At 62.3% G+C, this 24,569-nt stretch overlaps 2 protein-coding genes across 2 annotated transcripts in view; one reads left to right on the plus strand and one right to left on the minus strand.

Annotated features, from left to right (window-relative positions):
• The window catches only part of PLCH2 (phospholipase C eta 2), a 34,005-nt gene extending 29,069 nt beyond the window's left edge, over window positions 1-4,936 (plus strand). The window contains exons 21-22 of the mRNA XM_070474162.1: window positions 1,380-1,677; window positions 3,168-4,936. Of these exons, the coding sequence (XP_070330263.1) occupies window positions 1,380-1,677; window positions 3,168-4,453 (1,584 nt within the window). The 3' untranslated portion in view covers window positions 4,454-4,936. The remainder of the gene's footprint in view (window positions 1-1,379; window positions 1,678-3,167) is intronic.
• A 2,477-nt stretch (window positions 4,937-7,413) lies between these two features.
• PANK4 (pantothenate kinase 4 (inactive)) lies at window positions 7,414-22,717 on the minus strand. Its single transcript, XM_020873802.2, has 19 exons — window positions 22,562-22,717; window positions 18,500-18,582; window positions 18,078-18,292; window positions 17,489-17,672; window positions 17,074-17,166; window positions 16,577-16,730; window positions 16,310-16,491; window positions 15,679-15,760; window positions 14,911-15,011; window positions 12,767-12,922; window positions 11,965-12,077; window positions 11,640-11,727; window positions 10,681-10,832; window positions 9,638-9,693; window positions 9,462-9,511; window positions 8,951-9,055; window positions 8,517-8,617; window positions 8,338-8,406; window positions 7,414-7,708 (listed from the first exon to the last, which is right to left on the minus strand). Exons 1-19 carry the CDS (start codon window positions 22,683-22,685, stop codon window positions 7,495-7,497), a joined length of 2,322 nt encoding a protein of 773 aa, XP_020729461.1. The 5' UTR covers window positions 22,686-22,717; the 3' UTR covers window positions 7,414-7,494.
• Window positions 22,718-24,569: the final 1,852 nt, after the last annotated feature.

Below are 24,569 nucleotides of genomic sequence, written 5' to 3' on the forward strand. Positions count from 1 at the left end.
GCGCGGGGGCGGCGTGGCCTGCCCGCCCCCACCTGCATGCTCAGGCCACCCCGTTAGCATCTGTGATTCCTGGTAGCATTTTGCAGACTGTCAGCTCACGTGACGTGGGTCGGGATGTGGTTCTGGGTCCCTGGGGCCATCCTCAGGCACAGAGCAGCATTTACGAGGCAGGTCCAGGACTTCAGCCAGGCCTCCCATGTGTCCGCCCCAAGGTCCGGCCCGTCTCTTCTTGCCCCTCCCTGTGTCTGGTCCTCTAGCTGCTGGCCCTCCTGGCGCCTGTGCTCTTCCCTCCCCCTCCTTCTGTGTGCCCCCCCACCCACAGCCTGCGTGCCCCTCTGATCTCTCTGTGCCTCGATGCCCCGTGCTAGGGGCGGAGAGGAGGGGAGAGGCCCCAGGGAGCAGGAGCTCTGAGCTTGAATTCTGGACCTTCCTCTAAATGACTTTCTCGCTGACTCTGACCAAATTGCTCTGGATTTGGGATCTTGAATCAGGCAGCTGATTCAAGTGCTGGCCACTAACGCCTCCACCCTGACGTGCTCCATGTCATGGGCACCGTGACTGTTTGCAGGGTCTCTGCATGCGAGGACCCAGTTGGCCTGTCCGGTGTTGACCGAGGCACTTGTCAGCCGGTCCTGGGGACCCTGGCTGCCCTCTTCAGGCAGGGAGGCTACGGGGAGAGGCCTTGCAGGGACTTCCTGGGCCCAGCTGCCCGGGAAGGCCCTGGACCAGCATTGGTTCAGTGGGCACCAAGTGAGCGTGGGCTCTGCTCCTGAGGCCCCATGACCAGAGAGCAGGGCAAGGCTGGGAGCATGGCCTGGCAGGAGCCCGGAAAGGCTTCCTGGAAGAAGCAGCACCTCCAGACAGTGGGCCGGGCAGGGGCCTGGGCGAGAGCACGGGGCTACACCTGGCTGTGCTTGCTGCCTCGGCCACAGTGCCTGGGGTGGGTGAATGGGACTGGGGCTGCTCCATTGGGATCTTACCCTGCAGCGCTCTCTGCACCAGCCCTGTGCCAGCCTGCCCTCAGAGCTGGGGGCCAAGGGCTGGAGGGGTGCAACGTGCAGTGGGCACGGGGCTGGGGCCCAGGTCTCTGCTTAGGAGACCCTCCAGCCCTTCCTGGGACACTTGCCCTGAGACCTGCAGCCCCTCTGCCAGCACCCACTCACTCCACCTGGTGCAGGCTGGGTTGAGGCTGCAGATGCAGCCGCTGCTGACCCTGGTAGAGACGCCCTGGAGAACCTCCTCCTTAGGCTCAGCCCCGAGTGGTGCCTCAAAGCGAGCTGGTCTCTCAGGCTGCACCCTCTGGAGCTCAGCTGGATGGGGCTGGGAGGTCTCCAGCTCCCAGTGTCCGGCTGTCCCCTATGTATCTCCTTCTTTTGCAGGTCAAGCAGCCTCTGGGCCTAAAAGGCCTGTTCCTCCGAGGCCCAAAGCCCGGCTCCCTGGACAGTCATGCTGCTGGGCGGCCCCTGCCCCGGCCCTCCGTTAGCCAGCGGCTCCTGCGGCGCACGGCCAGCGCCCCAACCAAGAGTCAGAAGCCAGGCCGCAAGGCCTTCCCAGAGCTGGTCCTGGGCCTGCAGGACATGGGCTCTGAGGGGGAGGCTGGCGATGTGGCACCCTCCAGCCCTGGCCCCACCCCAGAGGCCCCAACCCAGGAGGAGCCGGGCAGCTACAGCCCCCGAGGTAAGGCGCCGGTGGAGAGGAGTCCAGAGCAGGGGCAGCCCCCGCGGGTGCCCGCAGGCCCCGGGCCTGCCGGTATGGCTGCCACCTGCATGAAGTGTGTGGTGGGCTCCTGTGCTGGCGAGGATGCCGAGGGCCTGCGCAGGGGGCGGCTGCCCAGCCCGGAGCCTGAGGGCGGGCACTTGGCTATCAGCCAGCAGCCTCGTGCCTGGGAGGACTCGCTGGGGGCCCCCCACGCTGCCCCTGGGAGAAGCAGAGGAGCCCCCAAGGGCCCTAGGGCCCGGCAGCCAGGGCTGGGCGGCAGCGGCTCCGTGTCCTCAGACTCCAGCAGCCCGGGCAGCCCTGAGGGGGCCACCCGCTGGCCCGAGGGTGCCCGCAGGCAGGCAGGGGCCCTGCAGAGGGAGATGAACGCCCTGTTCATTCAAAAGCTGGAGGAGATTAGAAGTAAATCCCCCGTGTTCTCCACCGGTAAGACCAGACGCTCCTCGGCAGCGTCCCCGTGCTGGCCCCGCCCCACCCCGCATGGCCTGGCCGGCATCCCGCTGCGCTTCCGTGTCCAGAACCGTGGCCTTCGTGTGCTGTCTGTGCTCCATCAGCTGGTCCCGCGGGCCCTGCTGCCCCCAGCTCCCTGTGTGCCCACGATGTGCCCCGCGGGCCTGACACCTCTGAGGCTGGGAAGTGACCCCAGGAGGGGACTGGGGAGTCTGAGCTGGGCCCTGCTTGCCGAGGCCTGGAGGCCCAAGCGTGACCTCTGAAGACCAGCTCCAGTGCTCAGCCCAGCCTCCCTCCTTGGCCTGACTGCCAGGATGCGAGGGCAGTTTCCAGGCCCTCTTCCCACCTCTCCCCAGCCCTGGCCTGAACCGCAGTCCTCTGGAAAGACTGGCCTGGGCTCCTGGAAGGGGCTCGGAGCCTTGATGCCAGGGCTTCAGCTTGCAAAGTGTGAGGGGAGCAGATTGCAGGTGGCCCTCAGCCCTGGGGACGGGGACACACGTGTGAGCAGCTCTGCTCTGGACCCTCCCCTTGCCCCTGCCCTTGGGGTGGTAGTGACAGACCTATTTGTGGCCCCTGCTCACTGGGGAGCCGACCCTGGTCACAGGGAGCAGACCCAACCTGGGGAGGGTGCGCTGGAAGCTGAGCCTCCCTCCTGCACGTGCCCAGCCTCCCCTCCTGTGTCCATGGCCAGCCCCACACCCGCTGACCACCCTGTTCTCCTTTCTGTCCCCACGCTGCCTCCCTAGTTAGGAACTGAGAGCAGCCGAGTGCCAGGTAACGGGGCCCGGCCCCCGTGTGCCCTGCTGCCCTGGCCTTGGGAGGCCCCTGCCTATGGGCATAGAACCCAGTTCCTTCCCCAGCAGCAGTAGAACCAGAGGGTGGGCTGGAGGGAGGGGGGCATGGGGGCAGCTGTATGCACGTGGAGGGGCCTGAATGCGGGTGTCCTGTGGGCACGAAGCCCCAGGCCACTCCCGACACAGGCCTCTCTCTCTCCCCCACAGAGCCCCGCCCCTTCTCCATGCAGAGGTCGGTCTCCTCGCTGTGCAGCTTGGAAACCATTGCCGAGGAGCCAGCCCTGGGTCCCGGCCCCCTACTGCCTGGGGCAACTCCCCCCAGCCATGCCCCTGGAGGGCCCCAGTGCTCTGCAGGGCCCAGTGCCCACTCGGCAAGCCCCCCAAGGGCGGCTCTGGGAGCTCCCAGGCCCCTCCAGCTCCGGACAGGGAGCCAAGCGAGCGCTGAGCCAGCCCCGGGAAGCAGGCAGTGGGCGTGCAGCACTGGGGCCCCTGCTGGGGCCTGCAACGGGGCCCCCAGCGGCCATATAGACGGCAAGGGCCACCCCCAGGCTCTGGGTCACGTGCCCAGAAGGGCCAAGAGCGAGGGGCAGGTGCCCTCGGAGTCTCTGGGTGGACGGTGGCCCCTGGCCGGGCCCTGCCCCGCCGTGTCGTTAGATGCCACTGGAGGGGACCGGCTATGGCAGCGGCTGGAGCCAGGCAGCCACCGCGGCAGCGTGTCCTCGTCCTCCAGCCTGTCATCCAGTGATACGGTCATCGAGCTCGCCCTGCCAGGCCTGGGCCTGGGCCTGGGCTGCGACAGCCTCCCAGGGACCCTGGGGGGACGTCTGCCCTTGCGGCCCTGCTCAGCCCCGGTTGCCCGCCTGGACCCACCCGCTGTGACCAAGAGCAAATCCAACCCCAACCTGCGGGCTGCCGGCCAGCTGCCTGTGGGGCCCGACGGGCTGCAGCCCCCGCCCCTGGCCCCAGGGCCGCCCTGGCGCCGCTTCCCCCTGGCAGGCCTCCCGGACTGCACTGTGGCTGCCAAGTCTAAGAGCCTCGGGGACCTGACTGCAGACGACTTCGCTCCCCGCGTGGAGAGCCTGGGCCGCAGCCTGGGCTTGGCTGGAGAAAGACCGGCCGGGCGGAGGGCGCGGCCGGATGCCCTGACGGAGCAGCTGCGCTGGCTCACAGGGTTCCAGCAGGCCGGGGACATCACATCGCCTACCAGCCTGGGCCCTGCCGGGGAGGGTGTGGTGGGTGCCCCGGGCTTCCTGCGGCGCTCCTCCTCCCGCAGCCAGAGCCGCGTGCGCGCCATTGCCAGCCGGGCCCGCCAGGCTCAGGAGCGGCAGCAGCGGCTGCGGGGTCCGCGGGGGCCCCCGGAGGAGGAGCGGGGTGCCCCTGAGGGCGCCTGCTCTGTGGGCCAAGAGGGTTGTGGGGATGTGCTGGCCCCTGCCAAGGGCGCCACCCACCAGCCCTTAGGTGCTGCCGCCACCAGCCTTCTGCTCCGATTCTGACCAGCCCAGGTGCCCCCTGCCCCCCCTCACTGTAGTCTGGGCCTTGGCAGGCCAGTGTTTGCTCAGGATGGGAGGCTGCCCACCTGTCCCTGGTGTGGCTGTGCCCCTTAGCCCCCACCCCTCCTCCTGGGGAGGAAGGGACCCCTGTCCCAGGGCTGGGTAAAGCTTCCATGACCTTTTAAAATTTATGTACACATAGAGGGATATTTAAATTTTTTAGAGACAAAAGCTTCTACAATATGAAAATGGTGCCGTGTCCCTTCCCACTTTTCCCAGTCTCAGCCGTGTGGCGTGTGCGGGCACGCGTCTGCCTGGTCCTGCTGTGCCAGGCCTGGTGTGCTTGTCAGGCGCCCAGGGTGACCAGGGCATGGCCGTCTCCACAGACTGCTGGCTGGCTCTGCACAAACCCTGCTCTGTATGGGATGTTGTATACGCTTGTAAACTCCTGAGCACAACTCCAATAAACACGTCCGTGCTTGCCCATGTGGGCTCCTGGCCCACTCCCTCTCTGGCCGCATACCCAGTGTTCCTGTCCGCTTACCTCTGTCCATGGATGGTTTGGCTGGACTTTGCCCGGGGCCAGGGCCACAACCCCAACCACCCTGTAGCCTGCCCCCTGACCTGAGCCCCGCTTGTCTTGTCCGGGGCAGACGTTGGCCCTGCCGGGGACCCCAGATTAAGGTCCCCAGAGAAGTTCTGTGCACACCCTTCCAGGACTGCCCCTCCCTGGAGAAGCTGGGGAGCTGGCGGGGTCATAAGGAAGTCTGTTCACTCTTCCTGCCGAGAATCTGGCTGGCACAGGAGCCAGCTGAGGTGTCAGGGGCCACTCCAAGCCCCTATGCAAGGGACAGTGCTCCTGGGGTACTGGGGTGGCCCCATCCAGGCTCAGCTTGGGGAGGCCGCAGGCCCGCACCAGGACCAGCTCTGTGGTCTGGACTGAGGCCCCGGAGGCCATGGGTGCCAGAACAGTGTCTGAAAGGCTGGGTGCTGGTGGGTGTGGATGGCCTGGGGTGGGTGTTCTCTTGCCATGTCCCTCGTAGGCCCTAGGGACCTGTGCTGGTCACTTGCCCACATTCAGCAAAGGCCTGAGGGTGGGCAGCTGTACTGGCTCCACTTTCCTCCCAGGCCCCACCAGGCCCCCGGGAACTGGCAAGGCTGCCTCCATCCTCTGGTTGGTCGGAGGGGCTCAGTCTGTGGAGCTGGAGCCCAGCCTCGGGAGGCAGGGGGATCCAAGGCAGGGCATCTGGGCTCCCAGGGTCTCTGGAACAGTGGGGGTGTGGGCATGGAGGGACACAGCCTGGGCGATCTGTGGGGCTTCTTTAGCCCCAAGTGGGTGCTGCCTCTGTGGCGTTAACTTCCAGAGGCTGCCGAAGGCCCAGGGCCCTTCTGCTCCAGCTGAGAAAGGGAATGGGGGTTGCAGGAGGAACAACAGGTGGGGCAGGTGCTCAGAGCCCTGAAGCCCTCTCTGTGCAGCCCCTTAGGCTGCCCTGGCCTGTCCAGTGATGCTCAGGGGCCCAGCCGGACAGGTGGGAAGACCTGTGGGGGGTCATGACCCAGGCCGAGTGGGGCTTAGATCAGACCCCTGGAGCCCTGCTGAGTGTCTGGGCCAGGCGCCCTCTGCACAGGGAGCCCCAGACCAACCAGGACAGTGCTGCCCTCCCACCAGGGAGAAGGGGAAGACAAGGGGCGGCCTGGGCAGAAGAGGGGCCAGGCAGACTTCACAAAGGTAGCCACGGGAAGCTAAACTGTGCCGGGGGTTGGGGGGAATGTCGGGATGGAGTTGGGGGAGCCCTGGAGGAAAGCGCCTCTCAGGGACCACACAGTGGGTAGGCCTGGCTGGGCCCTCTGCTCACCCTGGCAGCCACTCACAAGAAAGCCGGTCCCTCTCTGCTGACCCAGTAAGAGCTCTGAGGTCCACCCAGGAGCAGGGCCAGCACCCAGGTCACCGGGGGTGGCTGCTGAGGTGCAAGACACGTTGCACACCTTGGGGTTCGGTGTAGGTCCCAGACCACTGAGCTTAGGCTCCTGGAATGGGGCACGGGGCCCCAGTTCCCCAGGCCCAACAGCACAAGTGTGAGGGGGTCTTGGGGAAAGAAGACTGGACCCTGGTCCCTGCAGGGACAGCCTCGCTGGCCTTCCTCATCCCGCCTGTCCTCACGTTGCTGGGTTCTCCAGCCGCCCCGGGTGCTGGGCAGTTGGTCCTCCCCAGTGCACAGGGCTGTTCCGAGGCCAGAGCTGTGGCAGCAGGGCCTCATGTAACTCTTCATTCCCGAGACCCTGCCACACGCAGGCAGCCTTGCAGCTCCTCCACACCTTCTGCAGTGACCCAACATCTACAGCTCAGGTCCGGCACAGCCTGAGGGACGGGTCCAGAGAGGAGCGGAGCACTCCCAGAGCCGGGCAGGGCTCTGAGCCCGGTCGCCCACGTGGTCAGAGGTGCTCTGAGCAGAACGGACCCATCACTAAGCCCAAGAGCCCTCGAGGGTTCTCGAAGCCAGGGCCTCCTCTCAGCGGGCTCTTGAGTTAGGAGAGCTTCTCAGAGACCAGTCTGTCCCTGAGGCCATGGAAGGCAGACAGAGGGGGAGATCTTCAGACACGCTGGAGGCCACCTAGGGAGAGACCCCACTGCCGGGTGCCCCAGGAGGGTGGATGGGCCCCCATCACAGGAGACAGCAAAGACAGAGGCGCTCTGTTCTCACTCTGGAAACTCTATTTGCTGCGCCCCGACCTCGGCATCCTGTCGGAGGCGGATGTGTATATATATTTATATATATATATGTATATATATATAAAAGATTATTTAACAGTTAAATAGATTCCAATACGAATGTCTCATGGGATGAAAGTTGTGTCTCCCACCACGAACACGGCAGCATTAAAGGAACACTGAGCCCAAGGCCATGAGCGCTGGGCCCACCCTGACGCACCTGGCTCCGAGTCACTGAAGCACAATATAAATATTTTGATTTGAACACGGTTCCCTGTTGCAGTCGAAATACATTCCTGACGCGTGACCAGCAGAGCAGCCTGGGGGCCGCACCTCACTCAGCTGGGACCTCATACTTGAAGATGACACTGAAGAGCTGGCCGCCCAGCCGCTCAGCCAGCCAGGAGTTCTTGATGACGGCCAGCTTGAGGCTCTCACAGCACAGCGCCGCGTGGTAGTTGGTGTGGACGGCACGGCCCATGCCCTCGATGACCACCAGGTCAGCACCACGCTCCCGCACCAGCACGGCCAGCCCCTTGTCCAGGCGGCTTTGGGGAGGAAGGAGGCAGTGAGGGAGGTGCAGGCACGGGCCCCGAGCCCTGCACTGAGTCACACCCTGTCTCCTGCCAAAGGCAGTGACCCTGATCCTGCCAACTTTGTGAGCCCTGAGTCCAGCCTGCTCCCCAGACAACCAGTCAGGCAGCCGCCCTCCCAAGACCTGGGGATCAAGGCCTCGGGGACCCGCGGCAGCTGCGCTCTCATTTCTACAAGGCGGCTTGTCCTGAAAACTGGGCCTTCGTGACGCTTCTCTATTTGCATAGGGTTTTATTGTTCCCCCCCCGGCCCCCCATACCCGCTTGGGAGGGATGAAGTCGACACCAGAGAGGCGTCACAAGGAGAGATGGAGAGGCTGACACCCAGAGCCTAGACATGTTGCCTTTACATGGGTGGCGCCACCTTCCAGGGGCCCTGGAGGGAGAGCTCCACAGCCATGAACTGATTATCTGAGGGCAACTACCCCCGGTGGGGAGCCGGCCCCGCCACTTACAGGGGGACAAAGGGCCCTTGCTCCCTCCACCCATCCTCCCAGGTCCCCTGCCATAGGGCTGCAGCAAGCCTGGCTGACCTCTGCTATGCCCAGGGAGCCCAGGGGTCTTGGGAGTGGAGGGCCACCTACCTGAGGTCCAGGCACGGGGAGCTGGAGCCTGTCTGTACCAGCAGGAGCCTCTCTTCTCTGAGCGCCGAGCTGCCGAGCACAGGAGTCGGCGCTGTGAGGTGACGTCCCAGGAAGCGCCCCACCGTGTCCTTGCCCCTGCCCCCTCAGGGTGCCAGGCCTAGCCTCCCCTCCCAGCTTACTGGATGACGGGGTCCATGGCTGCAATGCGCTCGGCCACGATGAGGGACTCGTTGTAGGTCACGTCGTTCAAGGCGGGTCCCGAGTTGCACGCCAGGATGACCTGTGGCAAGATGCCCAGCTCTTTAGCAACCATGACGGTGCTGGGACAGCCTGGGCTCACCTGCCCGCCCTGCATCCCCCACCCTGGGGGTGCTGCTGGCCAAGAGCACGGTTTCTGGCGACCTCTTACGGCCTGGACAGCTCTCAGGTCAGGCTGACCAAGGTCAGGCTGACATAAGCCCTGGAACCCGACACGTGGGGTCTCTTCCTCTCCTCCCGCCCTGCCGCCGCCTCCCTGACACCTACCTGCGCACGGAGGAGCCCAGGGCAACGCCAACCCCACCGGGCACAGGTGCGCGGGGCAAGGGTCCTGCCACGTGGCCCCCACACTCACCTCCGTCCCTCTAGAGAGAAGCTCCCTGACAAAGGGGAAGACTCCCAAAATGACGTCTACTCCACTGTTATCTGCGAAAATTAAGGCACATTTGTGAGGGGGCCCCTGTAAGACAAAACCAGGACGTTCAGTTGGGAACAGGCGCGTCCAAGCGTTCCAGACACCTCCACAGTCCACTCCCCATGGCCGGGCAAGGGCTGCCAGATCTGCCAGCGCCGGGGTCAAGGGGCAGCCCCGGCCTCTTCCAGAACAGCTGGCCTGAAGGACCTCTGAGCTGAGGCCAGCGACCTCATGTCTGTCCTGTGGGAGTCAGGCTTGTAGCAGGGAAGTCACCTTGTACTCCCAGCTTGGGGGTGGGGGGAGACTCTAGGGAGCCCTGACTTTCCCCTGGTCCCCACCCTGGGCAGCTCTATGCCCATCCCCTGCACCGCCTCCCATTCTGTGAATCCTGCTCAGCCCCCTGCCCCCGGGCCCGGAGGGCACAGGACAGAGGTGTGGCAGCTCCGTGTACCTTCAGTCTCTGGAGCCATTTGCCGTAGGAGTCCACGAGCCAGGGCCGCTCTGTGGGAACAGAGACAAGGTCACTCGCTGCCTGTTTCTTACCTGCCCCTGGCTTGGTTGGGACGTGTGGCCCCCGCTACTCTCCCCCAAGTCCCCGCACCAGAGGTGAGCCCTGGGTGCCCCTACCTTGCAGCTTCTTTTTCGCCTCCTCGAACCCAAACTGCGGGTCAGACTCAAGGACGCTGCACAGGGAGAAAGACACAGTCACCCAAAGTCCAGACCTTAGCTTGGCCCTGACCTCAGCCCCCTGACCTCAGTCCCCAATCTCAGCTCCCTGACCTTAGCCTCTGACCTCAGCCCCCAATCTCAGCCCCTTGACCTCAGCCCCCAATCTCAGCTCCCTGACCTTAGCCTCTGACCTCAGCCCTGCTCCCTGATCTTAGCCCCCGACCTCAGCCTGCCTGATCTTAGCCCCTGAACTCAGCCCTGGACCTCAGACCCCTGACATCAGCCTCCCTGACCTTAGCCCCAACCTCAGCCCTGGTCACCCGTGGCCCCGAGCTGGACAAGCACACGGTCACCATCACTGCCGCGTCCTCTGGGGACGGGGAGGTGGTCCAGGAACCTCCGTGTTACAGCTGTGGGCTAGGCCCTGGGTGGTGCCGGCCACCAGCCTCACCCCAACATACTGCCCAAGGGGTGGCCAGGGATGTGGGCAAGGAGGGAGGCGGCGGCTCTCCTAGGAGCCCGGGTCCAGGATCACCCAAGGGTGGACTGGGTGAGGCCCCTGCATGGAAGTGCTGTTTCTGTGGAGATGGAGGTGAGCCCAGGGAAGGCACTGAACGGGGCATGGGGGTCCTGGGAGACGCACCTCATGACCCAGGGCTGCTGAACTTGGTGAGGGACCTGCTTCCTCCACACACCCCGTACCATCTCCACCTACTCTACATGGTCACCGTAAATGTGGAGTTTCCCACTGAAAAAACCCACACACCTGCTCTCCTATGGATGGGAAGGCTGACCCCTGTGCCTGTCCTGTCCACTCCCGAGGCCACAGGTGTCCAGCAGGCCCTGAGCTGTAACCCATCTGCTAAGACCCACTGCTGGTGGGCCAAGCTGAGCCAGCTGAGACCGGGGTTGGGGCCACCCAGGGTCACATGTGGCCGAGGGGCTGCGGCTCTGAGCCTGAGCTGGAAAAAGGGGGCGGGACAGGCCAGGGAGGCACCTACTCAGAGACGGCTTTTGCGCCCCAATCAAAGACGTTGCCAGCCAGCAGCCCCTTCACCAAGGCCAGCTGCCTCTCCTCCCAGTCCAGGGCGTCCAGGGCACTGACCACCCTCTGGAAACACTTCAGTGCCACACCATTGTCCTTCTGCTTCACCTGTAGAGAGATGTGTGTGAAGACGCGGGCCAGCCTCCTCCAGCCCTGGCACCTTGCTGGGACCTGCAGGAACACCACCAACTGTGGGCCTGCCCGAGGGGGCGGGAGACCCCAAGTGCCATCATCCCGGGAGACCAAACACACCCAGGCCATGTCAGTTTAACAATGGCACTGACTCAGAACAGTGGGAGTGAGAAGAGCCAGGGGCACTGGTCGGTGCAGGTTTTTGAAGCCCAGGGGTGACTGTGTCATGGCCAAGGGCAGGGCAGGGCAGAGGAGAGCCAGGGCGGGGGCCCAGATCCTCATGGGCACTGCTGATCTGACCATGAAATCCTCAGCACCCAGATCCCGTCCCAGACCCCCGTGTGCTGGGGAGGAGGTGGGGGGCAGAAGCCGGTGTGTCAGGCTGGCTCTTGACCCTGCCCACTGCCCCGGGGCTGCCCACTGCTCCCGGGCATGTGGCCTCCTGGTCAAAGAGCCCAAAGAGGTGCTTCCAGGCTGTCTGCCAGGCCCTGGAAGGCTTGTCAGCAGGACATCCTCAGGCACTAACTCTGAGCGTCCGGGCCAACCTCAGGAGGTGCCATCACCCACACCCATACCGGCTGTTCGTCAGACCCACGACTCTGCTCTGCTGAGGTGGTCACCGTGCTGCCTGCGATCGATCCACAGCTGATGCTGCTGACAGGCCGCCCAGGGCTTCTAGCGGATGAGGCCTCACCAGGGTGACTCCAGGGTGCAGCTTGTCGCCAGGACCCTGCACCTCCCCACAAGCACGCACCTGCCCACCCACAAGACGGCAGTGCTTACCTTGGAATAGGGGTCTGGGAAGTTAAACTCATTCAGACAGTGCTCTCTCGTGTCCAGGAGGCTGCGCACAGTCAGGGTCCCATAAGCGCTGGGGACAGAGCCAGGTGGAAGGCGGCTAAGTGGGCTGGACAGCCAAGTACCTGCCCATCATGCCCTCCACCCCCAGAGACGTCCTCAAGGTGTCAGATGCCAACAGGAGAAGCCCAGGAAGCCAGTGGGTGGTGAGGCTAAGTAGGCACCGGGCTGTGCTTACGGCCCCCAAGTGTGGGGGAAGGGCACCACCAGCTTCCTGAACCTGGCCTGGGCAGGTGTGGGGGCCACTCACAAAGGCTGGTGCCGCAGCGTCTGCAGCTTGTTCCAGTACTTCTGCCGGAACTTCTCGGCCCTCTCGGCTGCGTCCACAGAGCCCGGTTGGCTCGCCACAGCACGTTTCACGACCTGTCAAGGACAGGGTGGCCAGTGGTGCTTAGGGCAGCCCCAAGCCCATGGATAGCAGCCATTGGGGGCTTCCTCTGCCATGTGGAAACGGAGTCGCCACTGCCCTGACCCAAAGCTCATATTCATGTCCTCCGATATGATCCCCAGGGCCCACCGGCCACCAGCTCCCATCTGGCCAAGGGGACAGGCAATTTTGGACCATCTTCAGAGTCTGTGTGGGCAGAGTGGGCCCCTCACTCTGAGGACAGACCCCATGGGCCTCTCTCAGGGGCTCCATGGAGAAGGAGGTGCTCCCAGGGGAGCTCTGTGGCTTGAGACATGACTAGCCTGAGTCCAGGGTCCAGCCCCTGCTGCTCCTGTGACTTTGCAACCTGCCTGCCTTCTCAGGAAACATGGGTTGCCGGGCGAGCCCATGAGGATGAGCTTCGCTGACAGTGTCCCAACCAGATACGATGCAGAGCCACGTTTTTGAACTATAAACAACGCTGCAAATAAATGGATCCTGGAAAAGTCCCTGTCCTTCACCATGCCTCTCACGACCCCTTGGGAACCTGCGGCATTCAGAGATGGCTGTGATCAAAGGCCCACAGTCACCTTTCCTGATGGTTGGATGTCTTACTCCTGGGGGGGATGTCCAGCTCCATTCCCATCTCTCACCCCATCCCCACCCCACCGGCTCTGGTCCTCACCCCGTCCAGGGCCTCCTCGAAGCAGGTGAGCCAGTATTTGCGGGCCAGGGCATCGTCCGTGAGGTCGACCGTGTCGGGCACATAGGAGGATGGGTCCAGAAGGAGAGGCAGGTTGACCAGTGGCCTCTCCAATCGGTCCATTTCCAGCAAGTCAAACTGGAAGGATGAGAAGCAGGCAGGTCTGTCAGCCATGTCTTTTCAGAAAAATTAAAACCTGCTCCCGCAAGTTCAAGAACTGGCTTCTCTGCACAAAGGGAAGCTGTCCCATGGTAAGTGGACAGCCCCGTTCCCCCCCCATCTCTGGGCCCCTCATGTCCTCTCTCAGGTGGGTGTCCCCTCCACTTGTCTGGGGCCTGAGCCTGATGCTCTGACCTCCTGGACACCTTCCGTCTTCCTGCTTCACCCCGTGTGCTGTGGTCTAAGCTTGGGACGCTGTGCACACAGCCACCTGTCTGGTCCTCACCTCTCCTGCTGGGGGCGCCACTGCCACCATCCTCACTCCCTGCCCAGAGCCAGTTTTCCAGCAAGGACACACTGCCCCTTCCCGAGGCCCCAGTGCTGAACCACTGCTCCCACCGTGCTCTGCGAGGGCCTGGACACTCGAGGCTGATGCCAGTGTCATGGGAATAAAAGGTTCCATGTACTCGGCCCTGACCTCGGATGAGGACTGGGGCGGGCCGCCACTCCGAGGCCACAGGAGCAAGCTCAGGCTCGCCTGCCAGGCGTCCCTGCAACCCTCCAGGGAGTTGCCCACCTATGAGCACTTCTGACTGGCCCACTAGTGGGTTGGGGCAGCAGGCATGCTTGGAGCCATGAGAAGATCCACCCCATGAGGGAAAGACTGGTTTCGAGGACACTCCTGAACGCATGTTCAGCAGAGTAAAAGCTGCTGTGTTCCCAGGTCAAAGGTGGCGGCCTCCAGCTGGGCCGGCCTGCATGGGCTCCCCCACCTCCTTGATGGGAGGATATTCAGAGAAGCGGCTCCAGGACACAGTGGGGATCCCCACACCCACCCGCAAGGCTGCAGGGAGCCCAGCACACCAGGTGGGCGCAGGTCCTGGAGGGTGACTGTGTGCACGTCAGGGCTGGATTAAGGGTTTCTAGCTTTCCCACCTGCCCACTTAGTTTTGCAACCTGTAGAGCAGGGATCTGCATTGCCTGTCCTCCGAGAATCAGAAAAACGGGGCCTTCCCCTGAAAATCAGTCACAGCTCTGATCAGGCCTGGGCCTCACCACCCCTGCCCCAGGCATCTGCGCTCAGAAAGGACACAGCTACCCTGCATGGCTGGGCTGGGTGTGAAGGACACAGTGTGGAACATGGGCCTCGCCTGGGAACCGGGGCTGCCGCATGTGGGGGGCTCTCCCAGGAGAGAGAGCGTGGATAAGGCACATCCTTACCATGTTTATGCCAACTTTTTAGAAACTGCATCCACAACTGAAAAGCAATCTTCCCTCCAAACAGCCCACAGGATTGTCCTGAAGGAGGCACCCTGACCCGCGTACCCAGACCCGGCTCCTGCAGGCTCGGCCTGTCCTCCTGCCCCATGTGGTTCTCACAACCACTCCTGGGCTATTTGGGATATGTTGTCAACAAGCCAGCAACAGCGTTCAAACACTGCCCTGGGCCAGGGTGGGCCATGTGGGACCACCCAATCCCAGCTGGAAGCCCCACTTCACATCAGCTCCACAGGCCTCAGCCCAAGGGGAGACTGAGCAACAGGCAGTATTTCCCAAGGACAGCAAGCTCCGCACACCCAGGACTGCCGTGGAGCTGTTGTGCAGAGAACATGACCTAAGAGAAGGGGCCCCACTGGGTTTTCACTTGATTGTGCTGTGAACGGGCCAGAGCTCTGGGGAGAGATCCCCAGCTTCCCTAAACTTTATCTTTACTCTGCAAACACGGGGTGGACTGCATGGCTCTGGAGCTCCAGCTAAATGTCTGAAAAAGCTGAGATGTTATAGAAAGAAGGAGGAAAGTCAGCTGCAGGTACAAACATCGCTCCTTAGTCCCAGAGTATGTAGTTTGAGACCGGCCTGCACCAGGAAGGGGCAGGATTGAGCCTGGCTGCAGCAACACAGGGCCTCTGTTGGGGGACCACAGAGGTGGCACATGTGGGACCCCGGGCCCCTGACCCCGTACTCACGGTCCCGCTCCTTGCCCGCTGGGTGGGGCAGAGCTCGGGTGATGAGCTCATGAGCCCAGAGCTGCCGGCGTAGTTTTCTCCCCAGCTGTACTGGTTTGGGTCTGCAGGACAAGAGACCCAATGTCAGGGGGCGAGCAGCTCAGCAAGCTACAAGCTGGGGGTGGCTGGGCCACGTCTGGGAGGACCAGCCGCTGAAGGTCTCCCTGGTGCCAGGCAAGCCGGGGGGTTTGCTCTGCTGTGCTGTTTCTCATGGGCTCAGAGACCTGGCAAGATAATCACTGAGACCTTTCCAAGCTTCTGAAAGGTCTCCCTGGTTTATCTCATCTCACGTAAGAAACTGGACTCAAGGACACAGTGAGGGTCAGCGCATGCCACTCTGATTGGCGCTGATCCCAAAGAAGCCTGCCCTATGCTTCTGGGGACAGAATCACACCTGTGATTCCTTCACGTGTCCTTCAAAGAGGACAGACTGGAAGCACATCTCAACAGCTGGAGAGACAGTGGCAAGGGGCCAAAGGGTGCAGGAGGGCCAATGTCATGTGTGTGGAGCCTCTGCATGAAGCCCACCATGCACGAGGACCCTGTGGGCTGAATGCATGGCACCCACATGAGTTGGTTTCCACTGGCTCCTCAGGGATCACAGGAAAGGTTCCTGCCACTGCTGGGAGAGGCCCACGAAGCCCCCACATCCCACTCACAGCCTCCCCGAAACCTCCCCTTCTGGAATTGCCAGACACGGGCCAGGAGCCATAGCCAGGCTGGACTCACTGTCTTGCTCGGCTCCTTTGAGAAAGGCTCCGATGGCGCCCAGGTAGCCTTCGTGCCTCAGGAACAGCGCCTGGACCTCCCCCTGCCACAGAAACACCCCTGAAGCCAGCCTTGCACATGCAGTGCTTGGCCCAAGAACACACATCCACCTGAGGCAGGAGGCCTCCCTCCTAACATGGTGAAGGCTGCCCACAGTGCACTGGCCTCCGGGACTGTACGCACACACGTGCACTGGTCCCCAGGACTGTACGCACACGTGGAATTTAAAAGCCCATCACCTAGAGCGTGTGGAGCATCTTCCACAAAAACAGACAGCCACCCAGTTTCCTGTGCTCACTAGGTCACCCCCGCAGCACCCCAGCCTCAAAGTTCACCCAGAGCTCTCAGTGAGAAGCAGTCCCTGAACCTCACCCTTTGCAACCCGCCAAACTTAGGGACAGCCACAGCACCCTAAACACAGGACACCCAAAGCTAGCTGGTGGGAAGGGGCTGGGGGCTGGGGTTTGGGGGCACTCAGCTTCTGGTCCTGCCTCGCTCCCCTATCCCCTCAGGCCTGCTAGTTTTAGAGACACGGTAGAGGGGAGGCCGGGCTGAGGGCGGGCAGAGCCAGGAGGGCAGTGGAGCTTGTTACCTTGGAGAAGAAGTTGATGCTGTAGGTGATGGTGCGCATGGTGACTGGATGGCCGCGGATGAAGAAGCCGCCGAAGTACACACGGTCCAGGCAGTGCAGCCTGGCGTAGAGGCAGGCGAGCTGCCCGATGTCATTGCTGATCATGTGCAGCAGGCTCTTGGCCATGTCCTCCTTGGAGAACTCTGGGGGACGGAAGCAGCGCGCTGGGCAGGCAGCCAGGTGGGCGCCATGCGCTGCGGTGAGCAAGAGCAGGCGCGGGGCCGGTACCTTGGTCCGCAGTGGCAGACTTCCCGAAGCTGCTGGCGATGAGGTTGCCGCTTAGCCCCAGGGTCTCGTGGGCCCCTCCATAGATGTCCTGAACCAGCATGTCCACGTTCGTGTGTTGGCCTCTGGAGGCCAGCTGCAGCAACTCATCAAACTTCTGGGGGACAGAGCAGACAGGGCTGTCAGGGACCGAGAGCTGGGGGAGCTCCTCCGCCGGCCCCACCGCATGTGAAGGATGCCAGCTGCCAACTAGGGCCAACTCAAGACATGGGCCTGGGAGTATGGGGAGGGGGGAGGTCGGCACCCTCTTTGGAGCACCCAGCCGGGCGATGCTCTGGCCACTCAGATGCCCATCCTCCTGAGACTAAGTAACAGGAAGAGGCCAAGGGGAGAGCCACTTGCACACAATCCCCGTCAAGCACAGGCCCCAACCCCACAGCCTCCAGCCCTCTCCAGAGGGAACTGGAGCTGGAAGCATCCAACCCCAGTAGCCGAAATACCTTCGTCTTGGTGAGCAGAGCCCCAAGCCCCCAGAAGGTGCCACCCCCAATGGAGCTGCCGCCAATCCACTCGAACCTGTCCTCCGTCTCTACCTGGAGCAGAACAAGGGCAGGTGCATCAGCAAGCAGGCCCCCAGCCACCAGCCAGCAGATGTGGCAACTCGGGGTATCCCCTACCCAGGTGACAGGTCTCTTGGAGGCCAAGTCTGGGGATGCCTGGCAGGTGCTCATGGCGGAAGTAGAGATGCCACCTCCCCACAGACAGCCAGTGTCCAGCATTCTGCCTGTGGCCCATGAACACTGGAGCCAGGCCCACGTGCGTCCATGTCCCTATGCCCAGCACGGCTCTGACACACGGCCAGGGCTCGACATGCCACTGTGGAAGTCCCGCCCTCTTCCACAAGCTAGGCCGCACCTTCACGATAGAGACCCCCGAGCCGATGTTGACCAAGAGATATGGGAAGATGTTGGGGTGGTTCGTCTGAAACCGAAACTCAGGGTCGGAGTCTTTCTGGTACACGAAGGCTTCATGTGGGATGTTCTTCAGCACAAAGTTGCAGCCCTTGATCAGGCAGGTCATCACATCCTCCTTGTCAACCCTGAGAAGGAGAGGCCCGCTCACTGGAGCTGGTGTGCCCATGGACCCCAGAGCCTCCATCCAGTGGGCCAGGGAGCCTCATGTCACCGCGGGAGCAGGCAGACTTGGTCTCGGGGTTCCCCTCCCTTCCTTTCAGCCCTCGCCCCACCCTGCACAGTTCCCTTCCTGAGGTTTGGCCACCCAAATCCCGCTGCAGCTGACCCAGAGCCTGACCGCAGGCCCATGGCCCCCTGGCAGCTCCCCAAAGCCTCATTGTGGTCGTGGGGTTTCAGAAATCCCCAGAGCAGGGAGGAGGGGGTGTAGAGCATCTGGGCTACTGTGGTCACTACTTCAGAGCCCCACCTGTGAGCCGAGGCCAACCAGCCTCCGAGCTCTCACTGCACCCCATCCTGAGGTCCACACTTACTTCAGCTGCAGCTTTTCTTCGATGAGGTCTTTGAACTTGTATGCACCGCCCCCAGTCGCCTGGATGACCTTGGTCTCGGTGTTGACGAGGTGGTCTTTAATGAAGTCCAGGCAGGCTTCTATGTAGGTGTTTTCAAACTTTACAAAGTGCAGCCTGGCGGTTACCTCCTCTTGGACGGAGATCTCGTAGGGTGGCTCGTGGTCCTGCTCTGTGTCCTGGGGAGAAGTTGGGGAACCACGTGTGTGCACTGCTTTGGGGAGGGGGCAACGCTGAGACACAGCCCCGAGCACCCTGAGCAGTGCCAACGCAGGTGGGAGCCAGAAGCATGAGAGGGGGCAGAAGGGGAACTGAGCTAGGAGGCACAGAGGGGTGTCAGCATTCAACACTGCTAGGGCCTGCCCAGGCCCCTCCCAGAAGCTCACCTTGCCGGAGTAGTCAAAGGACCGCACCTTGGCGACTTTGTGCTGCACGGTGGAGTAGTAGGCCAGCTTGGTCAGTGACCCGCCTGCGGGGGAGACACGGACGCGGCAGATTCAGGAGCGGCTGGAAGGGACCTGAGGCTGCCCCTCCACAGGCCCTCCTCTGCCAGACCCGGGTCCTGCCCACGAGGAGTTTGGTGCTACTTGAACTTGAAAAGCCTGCAGGGCACCAAACAGAGAAAGGGAGTGAACTGTGAGACCCCAACCCTTTGCCTTCCTTGAAAAGAAAGGTCTGTTCTTCCTCGGGGCACAGCTGAAGTGGAAACTGTCTCTCCTCGAGGAGCAAAGAGACAGGGCTGCTTCTGGGTGACCTCGGTGACTGCTGGTGGTTTAGGAAAATTCGGTTTCAAGCTCTGATGGTGAGGATGAACCAAAGGAAAAAGCTGACGAATCCACTGTTTTCACTAAAAAGCACACACTTCACAGTCCATGGAGAAGCGGTGGAGGAGGCGCTAAAAGAAGCATTTCTCAGAGTGGACGGCTGGGGGAGGGACTGTTTTCACTAGGAACATGGAAGGAAGGGCCCTGGGAGCAGTGGCCTGAGGCCTGGACTCGCCAGAGAGATCGGCAGCAGGACTTGTTAACGCCCCTGGCATGTGACTGAGAATGGAACATCAGGAAGCAGATGAGGCCTTTGGGCAAGTTAAAAAGATGCCCAGAGTGGTCCTTTCCAGAGTCAGAGAGGAGGCATCAGGGAGGCTCCAGGTGATGCAGGGCTGTGAAAGCAGCCAACCACACACAGAGTAGAGAGAGGCAAAGGCTCAGCTCTGCAAAGCGACTTCGGAACAAACTGCTTCTCAGAAGGCCCGACAAAAATAAGGAGGAAGCCCTCATCATGAGAGGAAGGTTAAAATCATCAACAACCACTGTTTTGTGACACAACACCAAGGGAGCATACCGGAAACGCTCAAGTCACAACACATATCTGGAAACATCTCTGTACCCGAGGGCCACGGCTCTCCCAGGTAACAGAAATCAAAGCCCCATTTCTGAGACCAAGTGCACCATCCTGGTTGGAGCTGCCCGCATGGCAGTGTGGACAGGGCCTCCAGAGACATCCTGTGAGCCAGCCTCATCAGGCACAGAGGGGCCCACGTCCGGTGACTGAATCCACTGTCCTGGGCTTGCTCCCATCCCGAGACCAAGAGCTTAAGACACAGAACTCGGCTTTAAGCCTCCTTATCCCTCCTCCCTGCCCTCAATCCCAGCTTGGCCCGCAGCACCTTTCACTGAAATGCCTGTTGCCGGATTCACCTCTGTGAACAAATCCTTTCCTAAGAAGAGGCAACACAAGACCTGCCTGGAGGTCCAGTGGTTAAGACTGCTCCCCCGGGTTCGGTCGATCCCTGATTGGGGAACTAAGATCCCACATGCCACGTGGCATGGCCAAAAACACACACACACATACCGGCAAATGCAAAGGGATGAAGACCTATTTGAGAAGCTCATCAGAAGTTACTATCAACAAACTCTCTGGTCACAGCAATCCAACTGCAGATGGTGTGTTCTCCGGGTCAGCTACAAATCACAACCATGACTGCGATGATTTGTGGGGGGCCCTGGGTGGGGGGGCAGTAAGTTGGGTTCTGTGCACTGCACATCATGTGCACCAAGTGGGAGAAGCCTGGCCCTGCCCAGACTTGTCACCCAGCCCTCCTGAAAGCAGCAGCAGGAGTCAGCGGTATGGCTGCAGCCTTTGCTCTGTCTGAGCCCAGATGTGCTCACAGGGCAGCATGCAGGAGCCTGCGGGCACCAGGAAATCCCATCTGCTCTCAGGTCCCCTGGGATTAGAGTGCACGTCAACCTGTCCTCCCCCCGGCTCCACACGCCACACCAGACAAGGGCAGTGACCAGCTGCACCCACACAGCACTGTGCTCTCTGGTAGACACCATGGGCTCTCCAGGCCTCCCGCCCCCCTGCTCCCACCCTGGGGGCCACAGCATCCCCGACTAATGGGAGGAACTTGAACCAAGAGCTGTTTATCCAGATCCCTGGGGGCCTAGTGTGCGGCAGTCCCTCCTCTCAAGGCACCCAGAGGTGCAGGACATTACTGCGCACATTCCCGCCCTGGGGCCCCTTCCACTTCGCCCAAGGAACCCTCCCTCCGCCCAGTAGAAACCTGGAGTCAGAGCTTCCCTGGTGGCACAGTGGATAAGAATCCACGTCTAGGAGACACAGGTTCGGTCCCTGGTCTGGGAAGACCCCACGTGCCGAGAAGCAACTCAGCCTGTGAGCCACCATGACTGAGCCGGCCCTCTGCAGTGAGCTGCAACTAACTAGTGAAGCCTGGGCACCCCGGAGCCCATGCTCTGCAACAAGGAAAGTCACCACAGTGAGAAGCCTACAACTAGAGAAAGCCCGTGCAGCAACACAGGCTGAGCCCAGCCAAAACTAAAAAAAAAAAAAAAAAGCCTGGAGTCAAATCAGCTTCAAGTATGTGTTGATACAAAGCCTCCCTGAGGCTTTCTAAGCAGGGACTCCACCAGCAGACAGGGGTGCCCCACCATAGAGAGGAAGGGGCTCTCCGAGGACCCTGCAGCTGAGCCCTCCTGGACGGAGAGGCTAGGGGAGGGGAGACAAAAGGGGGAGCCTGCTCTTAAACCACTGACAAGCACAGTGGCTTTGCGGATTCCTGGGTGAGGACCACTGCCCCAAGTGGTCCTTCACCAGCTAGCTGCACTAGCAAAAGTCAGTCCTTACTAGCAATGAACGTGTCCTTACCAGAGACAGAGGACCCAGACCAAGGTGGCGCAGGAGCGAGGGGGGGGGGGGGGCGCGGGAGGAGGCGGCGCGGTGGCGGATTTCAGAGGAAATAAATACAAACACTGGAAACATCCGTTTGGGTCTGCCAAGGAACCTTGATTAGGGAGGACAGGCAGACACTCCTCCCTTTGCAGAGACAAGCTGGGGCCACACCAAACAACCGAAGTAAGACTTGTGTCCAGGAACTTTTGGGGAGCACTTCAAAAACGTTAGGTGCGGACTGGCTGGAGCAGAACTCCCAGAGCTGGGGCAGCAGTACCAAGTCTAGAAGCTCAGAGAACAGGACCAGTGGATCGGGGTCACCTCCGGAGTGAGCAGGGCTCAGAGGACAGCGGTAGGGCTCACTCGAGCTCCCAGGCTGGGCCTCCGCTCACCGGCTTCCAGCCCAAAGTCCAGCAGGGCACCATTCTGGTGAGTTTCCCCCAAGGAGGACGAGCTCCGGCTCACAGAGCTGCCCATGCCCGCCCTCTGCCAGGCTCCGCCCGGCCTCGCGCTTTGCAGGTTGGGACTCAAGGCGCTCCTCATTTCCCTGGATGCCCCCCACCCAAGTCCCTGATTCCAGGGACTCCCAAAGACCGGGGGAGGGGGGGGGAGGGGCGGGGCGGCCCGCCCAACCCTTCCAGAGAGAATCGCACGGTCAGTCCCAGCGTTTACTGAGCGGCCAGGCCTGGCCAGGCGCGTGGGAGTCCCGGGCGCTCAGGCTGCAGCCCGCACTGGTCACTGACCAGCCGGGTCTCCGAGCCGCAGCGACCACATCTGAGAAATCTGTCGCCGGCAGGCGTCAGCGCGTCGGGGAGGGAGGAGGGCCCCCGTGGGGGGCGGGTCCTCCAAAACCCTGGTCCCAGATACTGGGCCCCCGATCTCCCGCCAGCGGGGAGACGTCTCGCGCGGCGCCAGAACCCCACCCCACCCCCGCCCCGAGGCGGGTGCCAGAGCGGCCGCCCGGCGGCTTCTCCCTCAGGACTGCGAGCCCCGGCATGCCTTGCTCCGGCCACGCGGCGCCTGCTGGGAGCTGCAGTCCGGTCGCCGCGGCAAGCGCGCGCGCGCTGGTAGCCCACAGACTACAAGGACCTACAGGCGGTACACGCCGGCCGCCGCAGACCACAAGGCCCGACAGGCCGTGCGGCACCAGCGGCCAGCGCCCCTCCCTTCGTCCTTGCCGCCACCCCGGCCCGCCGGCCCCGCCGCCGGCGCCTACGCCTGCCCCTGCCGCCCCGCTCCCTGTGCCAGCCCGCGGCGACCTATGTCTATGGCGAAGCGCTTGGCGTTCTCCAGGTTGCGGAAGATCTCGTCGGGGGGCAGCGTGATGCTCTTGTCCAGGCTGTCCCCGCTGCTCCCGCTGCCGCTCGCTCCACACTCCGCCATTTTGAAAGTGCCCGGCCAGCCTCATCAGCCATGGAGATATATGCGCATATATTTGACTGCTAAACGCCTCCCGCGCATAGATTATGCTAATTAGCTCCCGCCCCGGCCCCGCCCCTCCCGCCGCTGCTGCTGTGAAGGCTGGAGGGCGGACACAGGCCGGCGGGCGCGGGTCTTAAGAGACTCTTGACAAGGCCAGCGAGGCAACTGAACACAAAACCTCTGGGCTGTCGTCGTCTCTGTTCTTTCGCTGAGCTAGCCGGCTGCTGACCTCGTGTGATATGAGCTAGTGCAAAGAGGGCACCTGGAACGTGCAGACCACCAGAGAGACCAACTCCTGCACGCGAAAGCACTTGTGACCTCACCAGACTGGTTCCCTAGGAGCACAGGCCCGTCGCTGCCAAAAATCCCATGCAAACGGGGGGAGTTGGGTACCTTGCTCTCTAGGAGCCCCTCCCCCACCCCACCGGGGTGGGAGATACCCTAGCAGCTGCGCAAGAAGTGTGCTTTAATGGAGAGATCCTCAGTGTGCAGGGGAAAGCATCTTCCTCCTGAAAGATGGAGTCTGTGGGAGTTTGCAGGGAACAAGCTGAGGAAGCTCCCAGATGGTGTTGGGGACAGACTTCAGGGCCCTGGAAGGCTTGGAGACTCTTAAGGGGAGTGTACCCTGTAAAGGCAGTGGGAGCTTTGCGAAAGAGCCCAGTGTTGGAGGCAGTGTGCCAGGTGTCTTTGGCACCTGTCTCCTAGGTGCCAAACTCCTGAGCCAGTTACTTTGGGTTTTGACCTCAGCCTCTTTCTGAGCATGCCACTGGCTGCCTGGCAAGGCCCACTGGAACATAGACCTGTGAGCAGCACAGACTCAGTTCCAGGATGATTCAGGCAGGGCTTCAGGAGAGTGAGGCAGCCTTGCCGGCTGGCCTGGCCAGGAGACACACCCACAGGGACAGATCAACCATGTATCTGCCACACAAACAATAAATGTGTGGGTGTGGGAGGGGCTGCTCCCAGGGCTCAGCAGGCACCTGAGGGCAGAGCAGAATTGTGCTCCTCCGGAAGGGGTGCTGTGGACCTCCCCTCCAGAGTGGACAGAAAGGGTTGGAAGGCGGGGCCAAGAGAGGTGCTGAAGAGGAAGGAGGGAGCCCCGGCCTGGGTGGTTCTGGGTCTCTTGCAGTTTCAACCAACACCCCGTGCCTGCCTAAAAATAGACAGCTGCCCTTTCTGAGTCGAGGGCTGGCCTTCCTGTTGCCAGCACTGCCTGTCTCAGCCCTGGTGAGCAGTCCACCTGCAGGGAGGTAGGCCGGCCACCTCTGGGCTGGCCAGGAAGGTGCCCCAGGGGCTGGTCCCGGGACACAGGGGCTCCAGGTGTGAGGGGAGGACCGTGGAGGGGAACGTCTCTTGTGTTTGGCACAACTAAACCCCTTTGACTGTAGCGAGATTGCTGCAGGCCGTGGGGTCCCTCTTAGCACTCCACCCCCACCTGCAGGGAGCTAGTGAGAGGTCCTGCAGCCCCCCCCCAACAACCCCCTTACTGCACAAGGGGACACAAGGTGTTCAGAGACCCTCTCCCCTCCAGCCTGCCTCTCCCTTGTTTCCCTGTCTCTCAGTCACTTCCTACCCCACCTACTTGTCCCCTCACTCCTCATTCCCAGCTTCTCTTCCCTCCGTGATGGTCAACTCTGCTTCCCAGCACCCCTGCTTCTCCTCTGCTTCCCCTCCTCCCTCCCTCCTCAGCCGGAGCCCAGCCCTTCTTCGGGTGTCCAGGGTCATTGGCAAGGACAGCGCCCACCTGTGGCTGCATATATCACAATAGTGCCTACTCCTCTTCATCCCTGCCGACCTGCCTGCCTGGTGGCCGCCAAGGACATGTGTGAGGCACAGAGACAGATC

The sequence above is a fragment of the Odocoileus virginianus genome, chromosome 11, assembly GCF_023699985.2.
Source record: "Odocoileus virginianus isolate 20LAN1187 ecotype Illinois chromosome 11, Ovbor_1.2, whole genome shotgun sequence".
NCBI lineage: Eukaryota > Metazoa > Chordata > Mammalia > Artiodactyla > Cervidae > Odocoileus > Odocoileus virginianus.